Source organism: Vanessa tameamea, chromosome Z (genome assembly GCF_037043105.1).
Source record: "Vanessa tameamea isolate UH-Manoa-2023 chromosome Z, ilVanTame1 primary haplotype, whole genome shotgun sequence".
NCBI classification, from domain to species: domain Eukaryota; kingdom Metazoa; phylum Arthropoda; class Insecta; order Lepidoptera; family Nymphalidae; genus Vanessa; species Vanessa tameamea.
In genome coordinates, this window is record NC_087341.1 from 13,512,436 (window position 1) to 13,536,139 (window position 23,704).

At 34.7% G+C, this 23,704-nt stretch overlaps 1 protein-coding gene across 9 annotated transcripts; it reads right to left on the minus strand.

Moving 5' to 3' along the window:
• Nucleotides 1–2,621: 2,621 nt before the first annotated feature.
• Nucleotides 2,622–23,541, minus strand: Not1. 9 transcript variants are annotated; one of them, XM_026642633.2, is made up of 17 exons: nucleotides 23,174–23,540; nucleotides 20,022–20,237; nucleotides 18,971–19,154; nucleotides 16,360–18,874; nucleotides 14,529–15,945; nucleotides 14,053–14,439; nucleotides 13,801–13,977; nucleotides 13,471–13,719; nucleotides 13,073–13,378; nucleotides 12,010–12,387; nucleotides 11,753–11,899; nucleotides 11,386–11,520; nucleotides 8,310–8,738; nucleotides 7,848–8,032; nucleotides 7,440–7,703; nucleotides 6,690–6,823; nucleotides 2,622–5,344 (listed from the first exon to the last, which is right to left on the minus strand). In XM_026642633.2, exons 1-16 carry the CDS (start codon nucleotides 23,273–23,275, stop codon nucleotides 6,751–6,753), a joined length of 7,164 nt encoding a protein of 2,387 aa, XP_026498418.1. In that variant the 5' UTR covers nucleotides 23,276–23,540; the 3' UTR covers nucleotides 2,622–5,344; nucleotides 6,690–6,750. The 9 variants fall into 9 exon arrangements, with proteins under 9 accessions (XP_026498418.1, XP_026498411.1, XP_064076385.1 ...); XM_026642626.2 differs by having other exon boundaries at nucleotides 14,053–14,442; XM_064220315.1 differs by lacking the exon at nucleotides 6,690–6,823 and having other exon boundaries at nucleotides 7,848–8,053; nucleotides 23,174–23,541.
• Between the last annotated feature and the right edge of the window lie 163 nt (nucleotides 23,542–23,704).

The following is a 23,704-nucleotide window of genomic DNA, read 5'->3' on the forward strand; positions in this document are numbered from 1 at the left end:
TAGAAATTGTTTTATTTTTTTTACCGTGTAATGATCAGCATTTAGACTCATTGTTCTATGTAAAGTTATGGAATATCTAAAACATAAAATATTAGAACGTATTTTGGAAAACAGAGAATTCCTCTTCAAATCTACATTTGTTTCCATGAAGGATGCAATGCAGTCTTAGTATCTTTAATCCAAATATCCGTTTAGCTGATGTTCGTCGAGAATTTCTTTTAAATGACTTTAAATATATCAACTTACCTTAGTGTCAATCTACAATTCTCAAATTTAAAATGTTGCATTTAAATCACCCCCTCTCTCAAATCTCTTTACAGATACGTCTATTAACATGAGACATGGTTGAGTTGTCTTGTCTAGACTTGTCCTTCACAAGAATCGGTTTATAGTTTTTTATTTTATAATATTTTTACTTATGACGTTGACAAATTATTCAATGGTTTTTGTAAAATTATACAATATATGACTATATTACATTAAAAATATAACTAAAAGACTTAATTCTATTTTACGCTATATTAAGGAAGGAGGCGGAAAAAAATCTCAAAATGCAAAATTGTTAAATTCTCTCATAAAAAAATCATCATTAATATATATTAACCACATAGCCATTTTTAGTTAGCTCATTTGTAACATCGTAATATTCATACATTTTTTTCTTTCTTTGATTATGTTATTTTCCATCTATACCTACTGTAAGCTCTTTAAGTACTATAAGTTAAACTTGTCTATAGAAAAGGAATATATCTGATCTGAATGACGAAATCCTCACATCTATTAAAACAGTTCAGTCAAGTGCAGCGACGTGGATTGAGTAGCTTGCCTTTAGAATCACACTTTGAGCCGTCTTGTAAAAGTTCATGTCTTTTATTTGTGGATTTTTTTTTGGAATTGCCTTTACTCAAACTCTGTGGCAGCTTAGACTTTCGGTATGAAGCCATTTCATCTTGGGATTTTTCCAAGAAAGTCATTTTAGTGACTCAAAGGAGACAATAGTCCAATATCTTTATGAAGAAAATGTGCTTAATAAAATGACGTTTACTTAAAACATTTTATTTACTTTCTCCGGCGTGTCTACGCCAATTAAGCTCAAAATATTCCAGCGATTTAAGTATAAAAGGGGTGATACATATGATAATATAAATCTATCCACTGATATATTTATTCTGTTATCCCAGGCATATTAAGACATCTTGTAAGCACAGGCAACAATCACTAAATTATTGTACACCGATAATAATTCAACGTGGAATGGCCTTTATCATTGAATAAATTTGTATTAAATTTTCAAAAAAGAATACAAATCTCCGGTAATGCGAAACGACGCGTCTCTGTTGACGTGTATTCACTTTTGTTTCTTACAATGTTCCAAAGGCACCATCTGCTTTTTTAGTAACCTAAGCTGATCATCAATAAGCACTTCGAAATTTGAAACCTATTAGTCATCAGCTGTGGTTCTATTGTATATATTATATGCGTATTTTATTTATTGGAGGTAAGTTCTGTTCGTATTTTTTCTGAATTTAAAGATTGAGATAGCTTCGCCTTGGTTTTTAGTTGACTTAAATTATACACATTATTTTTAGAATTTACTGTAAATAAAAAATCCACTGCATTTGGATCATAAATTTCCAAAAATACAAAAACTACTTCGCATGGCGCTACTGTTACCAATTGTAAATTGTGTTTAATATTATGGTTTTAATTAACATTGATAGAAACTTGTACCAGAGCATTAGCTTAGTAAGTTTAACTGATTGAATAACATCTCGAAAATAGACCTTAAATAGGTTTCCAGGGACGAATACTTTGTATGTAGTCGGGGTAAGAAAAGGATCGTCACCTTAAGATCTATTTTCGTGTGCTCATTATGAGCGATAATCTGCTTTACCGACTGAGTATGACATATTGCGTCGCAATGTACACTATTTTGAACCTAGTTATCATACAACGTTAGTTTCATTTTATGTGCAGTTTTCTGTTTAATGCTTTAGTTTCAAAATGTACTAAGAGTTTACGACTTGATAAAGGAATGAATTTGAAAACTGACGAAGGTTTTCTTACTGTACTTTTAGGGATAGGATTCTGCAATAATTTTTAGAGTGTATATTGAAGGTAGTTAAAAGAAAAAAACATTTGATGAAAAAATATTTTATTACAACACAAATCGTTTAAAAAATGGAGTATGTAACTTACAACTAGGGAATCCAATCCCGGGGATCCCGAGAAATTCATACATGTCATATTTATTATTTAGTAATATTATATAGGAAGTATTTTAGTAAAAAAGTTCAATTATTATCGTAAACATTTATATTTATCTACGTTACAGCCAATTTATAGAAAATTTGTAAGCAATTAAAATTTATATTCTTTTTTTCGACATGAGACGAACTAAATTTCAGCGTTGTATGCGTTTTAACTTGTCTTTTAATGCACGAATAATAAATGTATTGATGCGAGATAAATTAGGTTATGCAATAAAAAAGATTTATACATTAAGAACACACGGACAAATGATTTTATGTCTACACTACAATCATAATTAGCTCCAAATATTTGTTATCATAACTAAATGTCTGTTAATAAATTTCGGCCTTATTTATAAACGTTTGTAAAGCGAGTGCAAGTTAAACACAAATTTACTTCGACTCCCTAAACAATATAAAATCCATTTATGTACAATATCTTTAAAAATTTCAGCGCTTGCTGATTGGTCAACGGATAAAATTTACATTAAAATTACTTTAAAACTCTACTATTATGAAGTTGACATTCGTCATCATTAATTTTATTAAAGTAACTGAATAACGGCTTCACTTAAAAATGTTGTTCAGGGCGTGAATAGTTCGTGATTAGTTGAACAATGTTTAGTCTCCTTCTTTCTCATGTCAAACTAATGACGAGGGAAAGAGAAAAATCCGTGTTTGACTAAACCACCGCTAAACAACGTTTGTAAGCAAGGCCGTAGATGTTTACGTTCAAACTCTTATGTTCTCAGACACGTGCCCGATCATTTGCTAGTCAACGTCATACAAATGACTCCGCGTCGTTTATAAAAAAGGAAGTTTCGATTTTTTCATCATACGTATTTATATAGCTTCAGTTCTCATACGAATATAAATAAGGTAAGTCAGTCAAACTTGTTTATGGAAGTTTTTGTAAAGACTATTTACATTTTTAAATACGTATTCTTTTACATAAATGGAATAAAATTTTAACTAAAATTTGTGAAACTAAACATTTTAATATTAATTCATTAAAATAATAGTCGAAAATAACACTGATTTTTGAAGAGTGGCCATGTTTAAATTGTATTTTTTTATCGAAGTTTATTATTAAATTAAATGTTTTGTGATAAATATAAAATAATATAAAAGTCTTTGGATATCCAGACATTACCTTAAAGTATCGGGTTCGGATTCCCTACTCAGAACATTGTAGCGTTAACATTAACACTAATTCTCCCTAAATTACTTATATCCAAGTTACATCTAACACTTTACATAGCAATGCACGGTCACCGTCTAGCAAATGGTAACTCCAAACGTACACATTCTCATATAAATTACACTGACAAATCATATTAAACAATCACTTTTAAGTTACAACTTTAACGAGCCAGACTCCTACGAAATCGGCAATACAAATTAATTTACAGGATCACATCCGCGCACTGCTTTCGAAATCTTAAAATTAATTATTACTTTAAAAACTAACATTACTCGTTACTAGTACTGTTCGTAGTTTCAACACGCGAGCGTCTTTGACGCTCAGAATGCACGATTTACTATAGTCAGTCGTTTTTACTTTTGACAACTAATTAATACATACCATGGTTTCATCACCATAGTAAATATCCTCTCTGAAACTTTGTACCCGGTCTCATTTATATTAATTTATGCAGCTTTTTATAACGAGACCGGATAGAGAGATCCGCGAGAGCAGATTTATAGTAAACATATTATATTGACTTACAGTAACGCCGAGAGTGTGCGCAGTTAAACCGATATATTAACAGTTATTGGTCTCGAGCAACGCGACCACGTTCTAGAAATAAGGACGCTAAAATTATATCGATCATAATAGATGATCGCGCTAGAATATATCACAAAGTGTAATTTACTTTAATTAGGGACAGCGCCGCCGTCGACCTCACCGAACCCAATGACAACATCACTTCGCCTGTGCAAAAACGTCCATGATTATAAACAATTCACGATTAAAACTATTATTATTATTTTTTACCTGAATTACTTTTAAATACATTGTTACCTAGCATCTCAACAATTTCATCTGAAACCTACACACAGTACACAACAACTATTATATGCAATACTTAAATTACGAATGGCGACTGAAACTGGAACATCTAGTTACAAGGAAGTCTAGCGAAATCGACAGATACAACAGATTTACCAGACATACTTCGTATTCTAAATATAAAAAGTACACGGAATACATATAATTAAAATTTAAACCGGCATTATTTTATTTCATATCAATTTTAAGCATATATATATTCAATTTTGAGTATATATATACTCAAAATTGAACATAATACTTAATACATTATAATTTTCATACTATCGACTTTCATTTAAATAGTACATTATAAAAATATACATTAAGTGTTACACGTATAATTTAAAAAGGTGTTCATATTTATTAAACGTTTAAGTATTAAGTAACCTTTACAAACAGATAGATAGATATATATATTGAAACTTCACGAGACAATATTGCATTACATTTCGCATTGTACTTTATGTCCAACAGTTCAGTTTTCAATGTACCGTTCGACCGCTTCATTGCCACGAGCACTTTTTACTCTTGCTAATAAATTAAAAAATATCACTGGCACCTGTAACAGTTCCAGTCAGTTATATTTTTCAATTATATCTTGCAACATGTATATTAAAAGCGTCATCAAGTTCTAACGTCTCATCAATAGCAGCCGAATTTAATATTAAATATACTGTAATTGTAACTTTAGGTCCACTCGATCGATCAAGAGTCTACAATGTTTGTTTGTAACCGTTTTCATGTGTGTAATGTTGTGTATCATGTAGCGAGCACTATTCCGTTGAGATGTCTATTTGAGCACTTATCGAAGCAACCGATTCAATGTTATTCACAAATTTATTGATTCACACTGTCACTAATCACTTTATCACACTGTTTACCGTCCGTTTCTTCCGGCGGAGCCGAGTGTGGGCAAGGATTTAGTATTGAATTTACTTTTTGAATAATTTGTTCCATTGTAAGACGTGTTTTACAGGTTGAGAAGTGGAAGGTTGCGGTTGCTGGGGCGCCTCTCTTTGCTGCCCCTCTTGGAAGCCTGTAACAAATATAACATTAGGCCGCGTCCGCGACACCAGGGGGCGGCGGGGCGGGAGCGGCGTCGGTGTTGGTGTTGGTGTAGGGGACAGACTAAATATATACGATTGCACAAGTGCAAGCAATCCACGACTGAGGGGCGAGTTGGCCCGGCCGTGGCGCAATAGGTAAGAGTTTAATGCTAAGAGCCGTGTCATGCAAGCGTTTTGATACTGCAGCGATATTGTTTTGACATAGTGACTATCGGCTGGCAACGAGGTGTCCTATAATAGGTACAACACAGGGTTGATACAGCGCTGCCACGATGTACTTAGCAGAATTGTGCTCTTCGATCCCATCGAAATCACGATTCACAGATATGACAGACGCATGTACTGCGGGCGCATGCGCCATTCTGGCGTCGTATCCCGATCAAGTCTCTCCCTACGATTCATAATTACATTATACTGTGTGAGACGACATTTTAAATGAAGGTCGCTGCACTGTCACTTTCGTGATACCGCAACGTAACGTTTGGCATGGCAAAGTCCGACTTAACGCAACGACTTACATGCGCAGAAAGGTTCGCGCATTCAAATTGTTGCAATAAGACGGCAAATGTACTTCGCTGACTGATCTCCAGCGTACCGTACACGAAGGGTACGAGGGTAGGGTGTTGAAGAGTAATTTTGCGTTACTACGCACACAGAGTTACATGCGCAATGCGTGACGATGATGAAATGATAAAAAAGCAGACTATGCACTCTTGACTTGGCTAATAATTTGAGAATTATGGCTTTCGTTTTGCGCAGTTTTACTCACGGTTACCCTACAAAGCGTAATGTTACCTCAGCTTACTCTCACCTCACAAATCCAACGCTATCCAATTTGCTCAAACAGGATGGCGAAATTGTTAAGTTAAGACGTATCTTCAACTAAAGTAAAACCGTGCAAACCGAAATCCATGTATTCCAAATCATCATACCAACGATAATGCGAGCAACGTCTTCTATGTGTTACATGGACTGTTTCATCGTCGACACGCTCGCACTTAACTACGCAAACGGTTTTGCATATGTAAGTGCGTGTTACTTGAAGGTATATGAATATATGTTGACTACAACCGCGCTGTCACCGCTGCTAAGAGGGTGTACTTTACACAGATAAGGACAGGCCGGTTATGCTTCCACATTACTCGCCCCTATTGATATTAATCCAAACTATTAACTTTACGCAGCTAAGTTTTTTTTTATTTCTTTTACATTGAAGATACATTTCCCCAAAAAGTGAGACAATGAACTGTCGAATCGGTGACAATCCTTTGTTTGCACTTTACACCGATGTGGGATGCATATGATTGGACTGACCTTTCTCGGCAAAGCAATTAAATATTTGCTTTTGCCGGACAGACTCCCAAAGGGCTCGACGCTACTCGGTCAGCTCCCTTTCCCCCCCTCCCGCCTTATCAGCGATGCAGGAACGCGCCACGGACGCGAACAGCCTGAATAAAAATATGTATTTTTTTTTAAAATAACGCTTCCAACGTTTACACTAACGAGTTGAGTTCGGTTAAACTGACTGAATAACGCAAAACCAAGCCTTAAAACGAAGTCGTCGCCAACGACGACTGACGACTTCGGTATCTATTGAAAATTATAACAAAAAAAATATATTAAAAATGGTCAATAACTCAGGCCATGTACAGTCAGACTCGGAAAGTGTATACAATGACAAACATTACATATAAAACGTGACAAACACCATATAAGTTGTTCACAATAATGTATGAATTCGCAGCACCGAAACGTTACAAAGAAACAACACCAGGTACACATTTGACTCCAAGCCCTATCCTACAGCACCACCAATTGCGGTTTGATTTAGATCTGATACGCGTAAACGCTGTGCGTCAAATGTAGACATAGTTCTAGTCAGGCAATAAAGTTTAATTGTTACTATTATATACAGGGTTGGAACACTTCTGTAGACCATTTGTCAATGAATACCAGTCGAAAAACTCATTTCCAGACTGAATGTACATATGTGCCACATTATTTAATAACATTTTTTGGTTATAATATAAAGCGCAGTGCATTTACTTGGAAACAAACGCTTACTTTTCAATCTCAGGCGCGCAATGTACGAACTCGTGGCTCCAAAACTTGTAGATCGGATTCTTAATTAGTTCGATGAACGTGATCAGCAGACCCCACGGGTGCGGTCGGTTCACTATCAACCTCTCTAGCAGCATCCTTGTAATCTGTTCTTGAACGGCCTCAGAGTTCGCCTCCGCGAACAAGTAAAGCAGACAACAGCTGAAGTAATGAGTGTGGCTGTTCGGATAGCGCAGCTGGTTTGCGATCGCGTTCAAGAATAGGTACCTATAAGAGTCACCATATGAAAATCGCCGAAAAATATTCGACACACATACACACACACAAAACATCTACATGCACACGTGTAGAGAATATTGTAGTTGTTATTTTTAATATTTGGTGCATTCTCGCACCAAGATTGGCACTCACCTTCCTTCGTAGTCAAAGTCTACGGTAAAGTTTTGGAAAATATCCATGTGCGCTGAATGGGCTATAGTTGACATATTCGGGGTCTGCCCCTTCGATCTAATGTGAGCGATAGCCTGAGTGCCGACGTACAGCACCACGGCGTTCATCAGCTGGCTGTTGTATCTGCGGCCTGGCTCATTCACCACCTGGTAATCGGGTCCAATAAACTTAAAACAAGAATTTAAACAATGAATAATAGCAAAAACAAAGTAAAGCTTCAATAACACAATGTAAACTACATTTTCTAATTTCTAATTAAAATAAAACAGCAATTTTTTTAACGATAGAATTAATAAAGCGTTGTCCTTGCGGTGCACAAGTGTGCGAACGGAATTTTACCTTCAGACTCAGTTAATCACTTCACAGAAGACAAAATGGGTTAGTTACTGCGAATGCCACTATGTTACGTCAATAATAATTCACCTGCATGTTACTACGCAGCTCCGAAAGGAACGTGACAGGCGCTCTGGCCTTGATATACGCGTCCAGATCCTTCTTAAACTGCGAAGACGGTATAATTGTAGCGTAGTTTATAACTGCACGTGGCGGTAGAGTGATTTCGGCTAACAGATCCACCTTCAAATTCGGCGTGAAAGGATCGGGCAGCCGCATGTTCCTCGGGAAGGCTGACAGGATGAGATTCCTCATTTGGATGCAATTTGGCGGTATCTCATCACAGAAGCCATAGTGGTAGTCGCACAGAAACTCGGGAAAATCGTGAAGTAAAACGAGTAAGACTTTGAGAGTTCCTTTGTATAGCATCATAACGGGCGTCGCCAGTTCCGTATTACGTAGGAACGGATCGAGGAACTTGAAAAGGTCGATAAGCAGCGTCGAATACATTCCCCAGCCCTGGTAACAGTAAATATTTAGTATCGAGCTGACAAAATATTAAATAAATTAAATAAAGCGATGATCAAGCAATGATATCAGAAGCTAATATTGAACTGTAAACACATACGAGCATAAAATTTAAACGTTATATACCAATACTTCCATGATAGACTTGAACAAAAGAAAAATAAATCCATAAGATATGCAATGAAATATAAAGTATAATGCACATGTATTTACAGATATATTTCAGTGTCTTTTCACACACATTCTGTGCTCTTGCTTGGTGAGAATAGAAAGGTTACATAAGGGGACAGTGGGTATTATCAAAGGAACATGTTAACACCGTGAACTTCATTTTGTCCAATAGACCATTAAAGAAAATACTCATGGTGCAAGATTGCGGTGTCCAACCAACGTATCGAATCGGTTAATAAAATTACATTAAAAAATAGTGCTTTACAATGCATTGCGTTAAGTTATCAAAATAGAATCACGATTTATATCGATAGAGCACGTCATATCAAAAATTACGTCGAGTGTCGAACATATTGTGGAAGTTGAACCGAATACTCGTAAAATATTTTAATATGACTTTCAATTATACAATTCATCAAAATGAAGTTTTACAAAAAAGTTCATTATATAAATAATACGAAACGGTGACCGTGCTATGGCATTCACAGCTTCGTACAAACTCATTTAGAATGTACATAGTTCGGTCACCGTGCCCTGGATAACGGATACGGCACGTGTGTGGAAAGACGCTTTTATATTTCTTTCGAAGCTGAGAACAAGTGACATTTACAATGGTGTGCTCAAATGTCCTGGACATATTTTTCTATATGGCCTGATTTTTCTGTTGTGTTTGACAAGAGGGTTTTATAGAACTCGTCAGTTCAAAGCGGCTTTATAAAAGCGCGTAAAGGCTATAAATTCAAAATCAAGAAAACAATTTAAAACAACACCAAGATGTACCGGTATGAGCTTAGTGTATTTGCTTTAGGAGTTTTGTTTAATATAAGCATATATTTACTAAACTACGAGGCCAAAGGCTAAGAAATCATAGTTCAATTGAAACTAACACGACATGATTAGATTCTGATAAGTTCTAACACCCTTCTCAGTTGAAAATGTTATCTTGTGTATCGAAATAAAATAAAACATACTATATTTGTTTTAGACTATAACAAAAGAATCAGGTTTTGTAGAATTAGTAAATGAGACGGGACAGTTTGACACAATCTGGGCATTCATTCAATTATTCTTTGACACATACATAATAGATTATACATCTCGTTAACTTTAAACGCATTTTACAATTTTCAACAATATGCAATATGAAACATTTTGTTATAAAGTACAATAATAAAAATATTGTTAAAATGTCGTTAACATTACAAACAAAAAATATAGGATAAAACTATATTTTTTTAATTATAAATTAATTTACTATTAATTAATTTTTCAAAGAATATCTAAAATATCAGTGGCAACAAAAAGTATTTTTTTATATTCAATTAGTTTAAAAAACAAACTCAAGACTCCACATTCAATATTGTCTTATCCTTTACATTAACATTTAAAAACCGTTTCCTTTAAGATTTCAACAATTTATATATAACATACATAAATTGGTATCATGACATACATCAAAACCGCAACCGCGTGACGCGTGTAAGACGCAAATCGCCCGTTAAATATAAAACGTTAAGAGGGTAGTAAGGATTTGTGCGAGCCCGTCTGGGCTGTGGGTAATATGGTTGAGTAATGTAATGTCGTCCACAAGGAACATGACGTCTTAGTTACCAGGGTAAGTGGCACATGAGCTATATAAGGAATGCTTAATTTTTCAACGGTAATATCTGTTGAATGTGGTGACCACTCACCATCAGGTGCATTACCCTTGTGCTTAGTCGTTGTTGTACACAAAATTTCGACTTAGTAGAGTAATCCACACGATTCGCAAGCAATTTTCATTCGTATATTATAAACTTGCAGAGTTGTTGTGATCGCGCTGTCGTGTACACCAAGTATAAGTCTGACTTACTATAACTATAGCAAATACAACATAATTAATGCATTAAGCTCGGTAGCACCGTTGTCGGGCTATAATCAAAAATATATTTACATTTAACGTATTCTTAGATAAATTATTAAATTACGAAATAGTAACAAAGGCCCTGATTTACAAATGTTAGTAATACGGTGTAACTGAGAATATCCATGTTAGGACATTAATCGATTGTGTGATCAATTCGTGTGTATTTAAAGTACATATTATATTAATAAATTGTATATTTATCACATTACTCAAAACTATCAAGATGTTAAAACCAGAATGACATTATATAAAGATTTCAAACTATCAATTCAATTTTAAACCAATTACATTAATTTCAAACGCCTCAATTTAAACACATTTGTCAATCAGAGCCTTTTAAACCAGATTGTGTCAAATACTTAATACAGGACTCGCAGACATCAATCAACTGAATGGATTTTATAACACAAAAACGATACAAGTTCATTTCAAATAAAACTTGACTTTTTATTTAGAGTGTATTGATTCAAGTCTGCCTGTTTTAATTCATGATAATAAAGAACCTAGATGGATTTAACTAGATGAATTTCTACATGTACATATAATGATATCAATATATACCTTCTGTTGCGGCGTGACGGCTAACACCCTGTTGACGAAGGCCCTGTGCGCCACGATTTCCAGCCAGGCATAGCAGAATCCCGGCGCGACGCTCGGACGGATTATGCGGAGCGTGTGGCAGAATGCTGTTAGAACCTGTAAAACATGTCATGTCCTTATGCTTGCCTGGTACTTTAAACAATCAAAGAGTTTTTCTTTTTTTATAACTATATTGTTGATCTAAGAATCTAAGAGAGACTTATACCAGGCTCAGTCGAATCTCGGCTTGGTATCAATATTTTTCAGCTGATTCTTCTACAGACATTACAACTTATTAGCTTCCACAATGTAATTCATTACTTTTTCAATCCCTTCCAATATATCTTACCTGATAGTTCATAGATTCTAAGACTGGCTCGGCCATGTTCATGTCAAGGAACAGTATGAGCAATAGACGGTGGTAAGGAAGCTGCTGGAAGTTGGCGCCATGTTCTTCATGGTCCTGGAGTAGACACCCAGCGATGATTCCCAGGATCTGCAATATGAATACGACCGATGAGATAGGTTCATGATCTTATGGTAGTGATATTACACTTAAATCAATTTATTGAAATTAAAGCGATTGATTTGTTCAGTTTAGCTTACCTTATTAAGCAAATTCAGTTTTGGTGTAGGGTTGCCACCATCCGCCGTATTCTTGATCAAAAGTGATACGAGCTTGATGAAAGAGTCGCATATCGCGTAGTACTTCTCCCTCTTGGGAGGCACTGGTGGTGGGTTCATCCTGTCCTCTGTGAGCAACTGGTACACATTCTCGATGCACATCTGTGTTGCGATACGGAAGAAGCGAGTAATCATGTCATCTGACTTGAGTATTCCGTTCATGTTCATTCGGTGAACGTAAATGTTGAAGTTCTGTCCGATCTCGATTTCTGTGAGCGGGCTCAGGAGCACGTTCCTCCATTCACGAAGGAGATTTTCAGTCTTCTCTTGGAGACCGGGTGGATCTTCGTAATCTCGGGCCTAAGTAAATATTTTTTAAGTCATATCTACTGTTTCAGGAACTACAATTATTTTATATCTCTAATACCAATATCATAATAAGAAAGAAAGAATAGTTTATTTAAGACACCGCACAATTGAAATAGAGTATAAACAACCCTGACAAATTAAAATAAAAAATAAAAAAAGTATACACTACTTAATCTTAAAAAAAATACACCAATATTTAAAAGAATAACAGATTCAAAAGAGATTTGATAAGCAATGATGTCCTAAGTAGGTGAACCATTCAGCTTCCAAGTTAGGTTCCAAAACGCAATGCTGATTTTCAATAGTAGCTGTGACGGGCTATGACAATCTGTCTATGTCAATATTTAATATGATATTACACAATAACATATATATTACTTACTGAATTTAATATGGAATGAGGTAATTTCAAAAGGCTCATAATTTAGCCATTTACAAATTCGTTTAGTTAAGAAGAATGGTCAATAAAGATATCAATTAAATTTTGTCAAACACATTGAACTGATAACCTGAAATTTACGACACACCGAATTTCGACAATGGAATTTCAATGAGACGGCTATACGCCACGACCAAATCAATATAGTATCAATATAGTTATATAACATAACTTAAATTCCTTATGTTGAAAACATAATTTTGTTAGTAAAATTTATTTTTTCGCTGAGTTACTTACTCGTACTTGCAGGATTCCATTGTGAATATGGGCAGTTGGTCCCAATGGAGAACGTTCACCAAGATACGTGCTAGGATCCTGGTTTATTCTTATCGTTTCGATCAGGGTCGCTAGGCCTTCTGGCGGCGGCTGTCTCGAGTGAGACATCATCCGAACGAGAGTCTCCGTAGTGTGATACAAGTCAGATTCAGTGGCGTACAAATTATTCCTATCGTCAACGAGGTAGAGCTGTACCAGTTGCATCGCAAATGCCACAGCCAAGTAGTTATTCCCGTTGTCCATAAGATGTGCGAGTGCAAGATCGTACTGAAAAAAAGATTCGTGTCATTAAACTGATCATCATCTTTAAACCTTATTAATTAATGCTTAAAACTGAAGCATTAATAATAAAAACATACCTGTGGCAAATTGATCAGATGATTCCTGACAAGACAATCTATCGCTTCCAGATTATAACGAAGCTCGTCCCGACATTCGGTGACGCAGTACGTTATTTGTTTGGTGGTCCAAGCATGACCATAAACCCTAGCATCTTCCAACAGTTTCAGGACTCGTAAGTGAATGTCACGATAGCGTGTCATCATCTCCGCATGCTCAGGGTTTGTCCCAGGCTGGACAATATGGCCATCCAGAAGACCTTCAACAGCCTGTTCAAAAATTATTAATATTTATTAGTTTTATTATTATTTAACAAATACAATTTAGAAAAATGGATGTATTCATCATACTCGTTGCAACAGAGTGTAGCCAGATACGATGTCCCGGTTACGTCTCGCTATGATAAGACACTCCAGCAGAGTGTGAGTGTTGGTCGCCTGGACCGCGAATAATGGCACCGTTAGCGCATTGGACAGGAACAATTCTGCTGTTGTTATAAGAGTGCCCATTTCATCGGTACCGTACACCTAATGAAATAAATATGTTAACGACTTATACAAAAATTCATTAAAATAAGAAACATAGTAATTATCTAAACTTACTTGTGTCGGATTCATTACTTGGCTGAATGTCATCTGCGGTATTTGTTCCTGCGCTGATGGCTTAGGAATAAACATTCCCGCATCGCGAACGGGCATAAACCCAGGGATGTTACACGCAAACTCTTCATAAACTGAAATCTGCAGGTCTGTAGGACCACCGACACGCAGTCGCACCCTTTCGGGTATGCGTTCAGTTTGGTAAGTCAATACCATCGGGTCGTAGTATCTGCGCCCTTCTTGCCGGGCGATTTTTCTCATTTCGTAGTCGTTCATTAGCCTCTTATCGAGTTCAGGTAATGCCTTTTCGACGGCCGTCTTTTGAATGAAAGCGCAAGCGAGCTCCATATTTTCTGTAGCAAGAACTGCTGCTGCACTTTCTATAATATCCTTCTGTAACACATTCAACTGAATTAAAGATAAAGTTAGGTGTTGAAAAATTACCAGAAAGTGAATTAAAATTATGAAATAAGATATACCTGTTGAGGAGTAGTTGGTATCAGGGCAGTGATAAAAGCAGCTTTCAAGTTAGTGCTTATCGTGCTGATGATCTGTTCGCGGCAAGTGATCATAGCCATTCCGGCGGTAAGATTCCGCATCATGTGATGCGCGCACGTCCGCATTCGCACTTCGTCAGGGTCAAAAGCAAAGTCCTTCCTTATAATCTGCTCGCAAGTCGTCAAGGCATACTTGATAGACCGATCGACGACTGGATGAATCCATTCCTGAATCGACCTCTCGATGGCAGGTTTCACAAACTGCTTCAAATGAGGATAGTTTTGGAATAGAATTATATGCGGATTGAAACATATTTTCTGACCGAAAGCCGAAGTTGATGAGACATTCACGTCAAGATAGTTAAATCTAGGCTCCGGCAATCCCAGAACACCCATCATGCTCGGATCATTGGGAATCATACCACTCGTAGGTGTGGGAACAGTACCGGACATATCCTCAATAGGAATCATTGGCGGTTGAGGAGGCATCATTTGTATTTGTGGAGCCTGAACTACAGCCTGGTTAACCGGAATTACATTAGCTGGCTCTTTATTGGGTTTGGGTTGTGAAAGTTGGAATTCGATAGTCCTTAATTTTTCGGGATCCTTTAAATATAGAGATGGTTTTAAATCGGTTATATCCAAACTTAAGTTTTTGCAAAGCACTTCTATTTCAAACTTTAAATTCAATTTCAAATCGGGTTCTTGATGTAACTCGGCCAATACGTTCATTAGAGCCATTGACCATGGATTCGGCGGTCTGAATACGACGCTCTTGGCGCAGGATTCCAAGACCTTCGCAACAAACGGCACGACGTAAAGAAGCTCCTGCTGGCCCTTGTGATAAGCTTCAAGTAGCAGTGCTTTAAGATCAAGATCTACATAAAGGATAGGCTGGTTGCGAGCTAAAGTGAGCATACCTAACCAATGACCGAGATTTTTCAACAAAGATCGGTCAGAGAAGTTCGCTATGCCTTTATCAGATCGCAATAATACTCTAATATTTCGGTAAGTTTCTTTCGTAACCATCTTATTTATTTCCCGTATTTTGAGAACGTCGAGAAAATTGGAATATAGAGCGTGAAAATTTAGCTCGATTGAAGCTCTCTTCATTACTAAATACTGAGAAAGCCATTGATAATATTCATCTGTTATTATTTCTTTCAATTCTTCGCATTTAGTTTGCAGGTTTAGCTGGCTGAGATTGTTGAATATAAATGCAGTCTTATCTTGTATAGCTTCTGGCGGAGCATTTATTTTTTCATCCCTGTCCGTAGCAGTTAGCAGTGTATCAATATTTGTGGCATTCGCTATAGACGGTCGACTGCCAATGCCACCGGCAGCACAATTTGTAACCTTCGATATAACCGATATAGGATTGTGTACACAAACGACTGCCCTGTAAACAAATATGTATATTACTTTCTTGATCTGATTGTATAATTTATGTTATGTTTATATATAGAATAATTGACACGCATATATGTGTTATATATTATTTCGATATTTCATGACGATACTATAATCCGATAGATGGCAATGCAGCAAGGTTACTTCATTTATTTATAAGGGAATTTACAGTTAAATCGATTAAAAAAAACAATAGGCAAGACCAAAATAAATAATCTTCACAATTTCTGTTGATTTCGAACCAAAAATAAGGGTCACAAAAACGATAGCTTGCAATTAAATTTTATTCCTCCTATTGAATTTATAGATAAAAAGTATGAAACTTTAATAATACTATAAACAACCTTATAACAGTAATCATGTAAGACATTAAATAATATATATTTAGTCGAGGATTACTTGCCTGTATGGTGCTGATACGGTAACAACGGCGCTCTGATTCAGCATGGCGGCAAGACTCGCTGGCAACACTGCTCCTTGCGGCTTAGTAGGTGGCTCTTGGCTCTGAAGGCCATATTCGATGTATTCAACTAAGTGCGGAGGGAATTCACTAAAATGAGGTATAGCTCTAACATGTTCACAATATTTATGATAGTCCTTTAAACGAGATTTGAATCTATCCAGAGCCGCTATACCGAAGTAATACATTTTAGAACCTTCCGGCTTACGTAAAGCATCTAAGACAAATCTTAAGGCTAGCCCTAACGATACGTAGCTAGGAACTAGACCTTTTTCTATTATACCACCAAATAATTGCGCCGTAATATGCAGCTCTTTGTCTGGATATTGTGGGAAAAACTTGTATTCTTCGAAAAGGTTTCGGAGCATGCAAGAAAACACCTCGCGTTCTCTTTTATTTGATGAGTCTTGGAACTTCTTTAACATTTCTAATACTTCGTCGATCGACAGAGTCGGGTGTGGAGGATGGTTGTATATCCTTTGAAAGTAGCTGTTAGCTTCATCTTCGATTTCCTTGGACACATTATGCATAATATCTGGGAAGTGAATAGGATCCGGTAATCGCGGTTTGTCCATTGCGGGTACAGGAGGCATTCTAGCAAGAGCAGACATATTAGCGACATTAGGGTTATGCTGCATTTGCATCATCGCAAAGGGACTGTTTGGCCCTGCACCCATGAGTCTCGATGGCGATGCTGGAGCTGTAACCAATGGCCCTAGTGTACCAGGCATAGCAAAGGCAGTATTTGCTGGTGCACCCAAAGTCATATTGGCGACGTTTGGTGTTAAATTAGCAATAGCATCTACGTGGGGCGTGAACAGCTGTCCACCCAAACCAGCAGGATTAAAAGGTGTCTCTAATACCCTTGTATGCGGACGGGCAATGCCCGGTATACCTGGTCTTGCTTTGCTCAAAATCAATGTCTGACAATTAGCTATAACATTATAAATCGCTTCCTGTAGCTCTTGCTGTACATTAGGAATACATAATTGCAAGCATGCCAACATTGTGCCAATAGTTTCTGGGGGCAACTGAGCGGCTTTAGGCAATTGCTCGTCTGGCACTTTGCCGAGTACTTGTGGGCATCGTCGTTGAAGAAACTTAACCATTGCTGAAACGAAAGTCTCACCGTGGTCACGTATTTTATCTGTGAGCCATTTGTCCAATTTCAAATACTCTCTTCGAGATGCCAAGCATGCTAAATCTATGACAAACGGAAATGACTGGACATTCAACAACAAGGACAATGCCTTCAGATCTTGTGCGACATCCAATATTCTCGATAGCTTTGATTGATCACTTTCGCCGCGTATGTACCAATCGGCCATAGCATGCATAATTATTGGCTTTATATTAGGATTTTGTGAATGCCACGCGTGTTGTAAAATTATACCTGAATTAGGATGGTTGCCAAGAAAAATTGGAATGAGCATAGTTAATAATTCCTGTCTGAATACTGTTACTGGTGGATTTATTTGTAATAACGCAAGAATTAAAATATCAGGACAGTGTTGAAGAGGAAACTTAAATAACTCATGAATTTGCATATAGTAGCCGCGTTCTGATGCATATAGTAAAAGTTCCACCAAGTAAAGACAGCGCCATGTCGATATTTCCTTATTATCAGTTTCGGGCGGGGATTTCAATAGATCAATCGAAACTGGATGGAATGGATGATCTGCAAAACTAAAAATGTCTGGATGTTTGAGGATATTAGTGATCAAACTCATTTGACCTTCTAGATTTGTCCATCTTCGACATAGATATTCTACTGGAAATATATTAGCTGGATAACCTGCGCTTTGAAGACCTAATCGCAAAATCGTGAAGAGTAAACTTAAACCTTGTCGGTCAGGAACAATAAATTCTTGATGGTCTAGTTGTAAAATGACCTCTTTCCAGTTTAAATTAGAAGCTAATTCTTTTAATGTTTGAACAAAAATTTCAGCATTCCATGTCTCTGGATGTCCATGCGCAATTGCTTCTTTCTTCGCTTCGTGATTCATCCAATAATTTCCAGGTGTTTGGATTTGCGGGCCTTCTGGTAGTGTTGCATGGTATCTCACCATCATTGAAATTATTCTAGCTATGTCGATAGCCGTTGGCTCCCGCGCTCCAAAATTAATCATGTTGTTTTTGCAGTCTTCTACTGAAGCTGTAAATGTATAGCCAATATCTCGAATTATTTCCGCTAGAGAGTTGTCCATCATAGCTGCTGCCATGTCGTCAGATGTGGTCATTTCCTCGAGCGGTGTTTGTGTATCGTCAGGGTAAAGTAGCGGCGCTAACACTATAGGCACTACTTCACGTGGAAAGTCAATGCGTAAACGTTTCAGAAAGAGGTCCTTAGTAACTGCGGCTAGCCGAAAATTGTCGTAAGCGAGGCTAGTTAAGAGAGTTTGCAAAACTTCAGGGCTGCATTCCTGAAGACCTGCACGCTCAACTTGATGTCCGCGTTCTGGTAAAAAAAAATACAATGTTAAATTAGTTTTATTACTACACATATATCTTTAAGTGATTTATAGAAGCAAAATCCCCTACATGATTTTTATACCTGCGTCAAGATAACACTGAACAAAGTCTAAAAACCGTTTCTTCAAATGGTTTTTAGCAAGAGAAACAATCTCAGGCTTTGATGAATTTCTTCTCAACACCAATGAGAAAGCAACATCTTGGGCCGTAGTCAATTTCAGCAATCTTGCGAGTCGAGTAAGAAGTGTGTTGGCAGGTTTTAATACCTGTAACATAAATAAGAATTTCACTTTCTTTTAAAATTACTAACTATTTTATGGTAATGGATATCTTTATTAATGGAGATTAACATAATGATTTTCCATTCATTTATAATTTGTTGAATGTAACAATGTATCGTAGAAATAATACGACTTCAGAATTGATATTAGCTATATGATGTTTTATACATATTGATCAATTGAGGAGGTATAGTTAATTATATGTATATAATTGAAGATAAATTTGTCGACTGGCAATCTTTTCTCAACATTGCCTAAACTACAACAGACAAAACTTTAGAGCATAATATTGTAGTTCTTAAAAAATGTTTAGAGAAGTGCTTAATGTTAACATCATATAACCTATTTGTAGTCACTTTTAATTTTAAAACAACAAAAAAGTATGATTATATTATTTATTCACATAATAGATTAATGGCAATTTTTTAAGATGTATGTTAATGTTTTATGGTAATAAATATTTAAGTCATTCTAAAATTAGTTGTTTTTTACATTTTATTTTTCATACAACTTTAATTTAATTGTACTTGATAACTGACTTTGTCTGATGAAAATCAATGCTCATCTGGCTGAGATCCAAGTATATATTAAACATTCTTGTAAACATTATCATATGATGCAATAGCTTTAGGTTAATTGTTGTTAAAATAAATATTTAATTTAGAAAAAAAAAATAGATACAATACATTGATTAAAAATCATTTTTTAAATATACATCAATCTATCTTAAAAATAGACAATTCTATCCAAAAGCATAATAGATGTAAAAAAACATTAAGTGTATTATTAATAGAGATTGATATAAATGTTATTTATGTATAAATTTTAAAAGGTAACCTATTCATTTCTTACCTTTTGTAGTGATCGTGTTGGATGATCTAGAGTCCGACAGACCACAGTAGACTTTGCAGGATGGTTCAGAAGCGACGCCAGATGCTGCGCTAGTAGAGTCGCGTGAACACTGAACGCAGTCCCTGGACGGTCGTTGTCCCACGATGTCTTCGCCGCCTCAGTAAGCAGACACCTCAGCAGTTGATTCTCTGCTTCCAAGCCATAGAGACTGACAATCTGAACCCAATATTTTAACGTTTATAGAACCAACCAAAAAGAAATCATAATGAAACAAAACATGATATAAGCGTGACTGACAGATAAGAAAAGTAGTAATAACATTTGTGCAGTCAAATAAATAATTATTATGTACATTATGTGATGTAAGCTAAACTATAAAATAACTCCATTAAAAGCTAAAGCAAATTTCGTTTGATATAATACCTATTATTTAAAAAGGTATTGAGGATAAAATATAAGCAAAAATTTGATCAATGTTTAATTTGGCCAAGCTACCTTCGCTTGCTTTCATTCCATTCCTAGCTAATTGTGTTTGAGAAACTTGTAATTAAGAGAATTTCATGTGCAATATATTTCAAATACACTTTAATATATTTACTTTACATCTCCTATATTTAGATACACTAATCATTACAATGTGATGTTCAAGTGCTCAGCAACAAGATACAAGCAAAATATTGATTTGCATAGGTTTTAAAAATAAAACATCATATTTTTTTGTTTACCTTCAAGTCTTAACAATATAGTAATTTCCTACTATAATAAGCAATAATACTTTCAGAATAATTTTAATATTCAAATGTCTAACATTGAAATAATGGCAGCATTTCTTTACATGCAATAATAAATCGCTGAGCAAAATACCTATATAATTCCATACATAATACTCTTAATCACTTGAGAAATTAAATACTCTTAATCACTTGAGAAATTTAATTGTTCTCAAATAACAATGAAAATACTTATTAAACTGTTTGAATAATTCTTGAATAAATATTACGATTACTAATGAAACAATAACATTATGAACTTATAGTTGATATGATGCAAGCATTGTTCAATTATTCTTATCACTTTTGAAATGAGATAAACTATGTAGTAGGTATATAGAAGGCAGTTTATTTCTAATAGTTTTTTTTTATGTTTTTTACTGAGGGAACTTGATGGTAAAAAGTATTAAATTAGTGTTAATGATTTTAATATGGAGTACAATTCATACAATAACTCATTCTGCTACAATTACCCTTTTTTTCTTATACCAACTTAACTAAATAATAACAAAAAATAATTTGTTCGCAATGCTAAATGTTTGATGCATTATATTATATTTCGCAAAGCTTTTCGTTTTTTTAAACTAAACATTTATCCATTGCTTTAATTAAGTTATTTTTTTTATAATTCACAATTATCTAGCGAGTAGATAATTCATTATATTGTAGCATATATGAAATATTTGCTACAGACATAATGTTAGTAACAAATCAATAAAATTTCTAAAAAACGATTATTTTATTTTGTTTTTAATTAAATATAATTATTTTTAGGAGTAATTGATAAGTATTATGACTAATGATATAATGCATACATTTAATTGAGACATAGCAACCAATTAGAAAACATGTACAACACACACATAAGTAAAAGTTCATAAAAATAAATCAAACATTCAAAATAATTTTATAATGACATGTGAATGGGGTAAAAGCGGTACAAACTTAAAATAATTAATCGCACTACGGACAATCACATGCTAACTTGCTCATTTAGATGTAAAGACTGAATGCATAAAATGGTTCAACTAATTTGCACACAAAAATTAAACATTAAACTCACTCTTTAGGCTTCTTTTCGAACATGACAGACATACAAACAGAAAGATATCAAAAACATTTTCATATAGAATAAGGTTATTATACAATTCATAATTTTAACCTAAAATACCATCATAGCGGTATTTTGAGTTAATCAAAAATAAAATTTAACCTAAGATGTATTATTATATTAATATAATATTGAGTATATAGCTCAAAGTATTTGTTGCCATTAATAAAAACACACCAATACCCATAAAAATATAATTGCATCCAATATTATAAGAACAATTCAACATTATATTTCATACATATTTCTTAATTTTTCTCTATTTATATTATAATTTTGAGAATATAACCTTCCTCGTTCATGTTTCTATATATTACTAATCAGATTTAATTATGAATTTTAAGTTGATTTTGATATTTTGTACATATTTTATAAAATGTAATGTAGCTAAGAGTAAAATGCAAGTACATACAAATATGAATATAAATGACATATTTTAGCAGATTATAACTTTGTTTGTAACTTCAAGTGTGCATATGAATATGCAAATCAATATTACTTCTTAAAAATATATCTCTACATTTCTCAGATGACCCTTCAATTGTATTTCATAAAGTTAATTAGGTTATTTAACTTTTATCTTAAATTATTTAGTATGATGTTGATAATTATCATTTAAATTAATTATTTACTAAATTCGTCCAGTTTTACTTCAGCTATGTAAACCGGTTCATCTCTTTATTGTTATAATTAAAATTATAATTACAAACAATTTGGTAGGTAATTACATTGAATTGTACATAATTAATAATTTCTATGAATGTGTTTTTTTAGCTTCTTTAATGAAAAATCATGAAATTCATAAACCATGAAATTAATTTATAACATAAAAATAACATTTATGCAATAAGAAACTAGTAACAAGAATTCCAACTATGATGAGTTGCCAAATATATCTTTAGAAAACAGTTCTATTTGTATGAAATTTACAAAATACGCAAAAACCATATAAATAAATAATTAGGTTTATTGAAATGAATGAATAATTTATTATGTTCGATGCGTAAAAAGTAAAAATCGCGCAAATTGATATTGAACCACTTTATACCGTTCTCCAATAACGGCACTTCACATATTTATTATTTCTTCCTTCATTATACTTAATATTTAAATCATGTTGAGCACTGTGCGATAATGTTAAGGCAAAATATAAGCAATCCCTACTGTTATATAAAATTCAAGCCCTATTTCCAATTCAGCTCGTGGCTACTCGCAGTCCACAATATGGCGACAATTGAAAACAAAGACAAACTGTAAGTGGATTAGCTCACCTGGGACAACTCTTGATTAGTTTGCTTGAAATTCTTCTTACTTAAATTTGCAACGAGATAATTGATTTGTGATAAGCTAAACGTTAAAGGGTCCAGGTTCATAGTTCCATTAATGCGAAACCGAAAGCTTCAAACACGTTTGAAGCTTTCTCGATTTTTGACGAATTACTACAGTAAACGTATGTTCTTTTACAGTTTTTTTGCGAAATAACAATAAGCCTAAGGTCAACATCACCAATACTATATTTCACTTCAAATTTAACATAATTTTAGCACTCCACTGCAATAATTCATTACTCGAAAAAAACCTGCACACGATGACGAAAGCACTCGCCTGGCTCGGCCTCACTCGTACATATAACTCCCTCGATGTGCAATGCTTCCAACATTAAGAAATTAATTAATAGTTGCCAAGCCTAATATAATAAATCCATTTTGTAGTATTATATTTCTATAATAATATAACACAGTTAATTTAAACTTTTATTAAATTTAATTTTTATATCAAAAAAACCTCGAGAAATAAGTCAT

What these genes read in the sequence shown, in the direction of transcription:
- Not1 (XM_064220313.1), bottom strand. Translation starts at nt 23,275, where the DNA reads ATGAACCTGGACCCTTTAACGTTTAGCTTATCACAAATCAATTATCTC. An exon ending in ACCGTATCAGCACCATACAG is followed by an intron (nt 15,946 to 16,359) that starts GCAAGTAATCCT and finishes ATTTGTTTACAG; the next exon opens with GGCAGTCGTTTGTGTACACA. An exon ending in ATGGAATCCTGCAAGTACGA is followed by an intron (nt 12,388 to 13,072) that starts GTAAGTAACTCA and finishes ATATTTACTTAG; the next exon opens with GCCCGAGATTACGAAGATCC.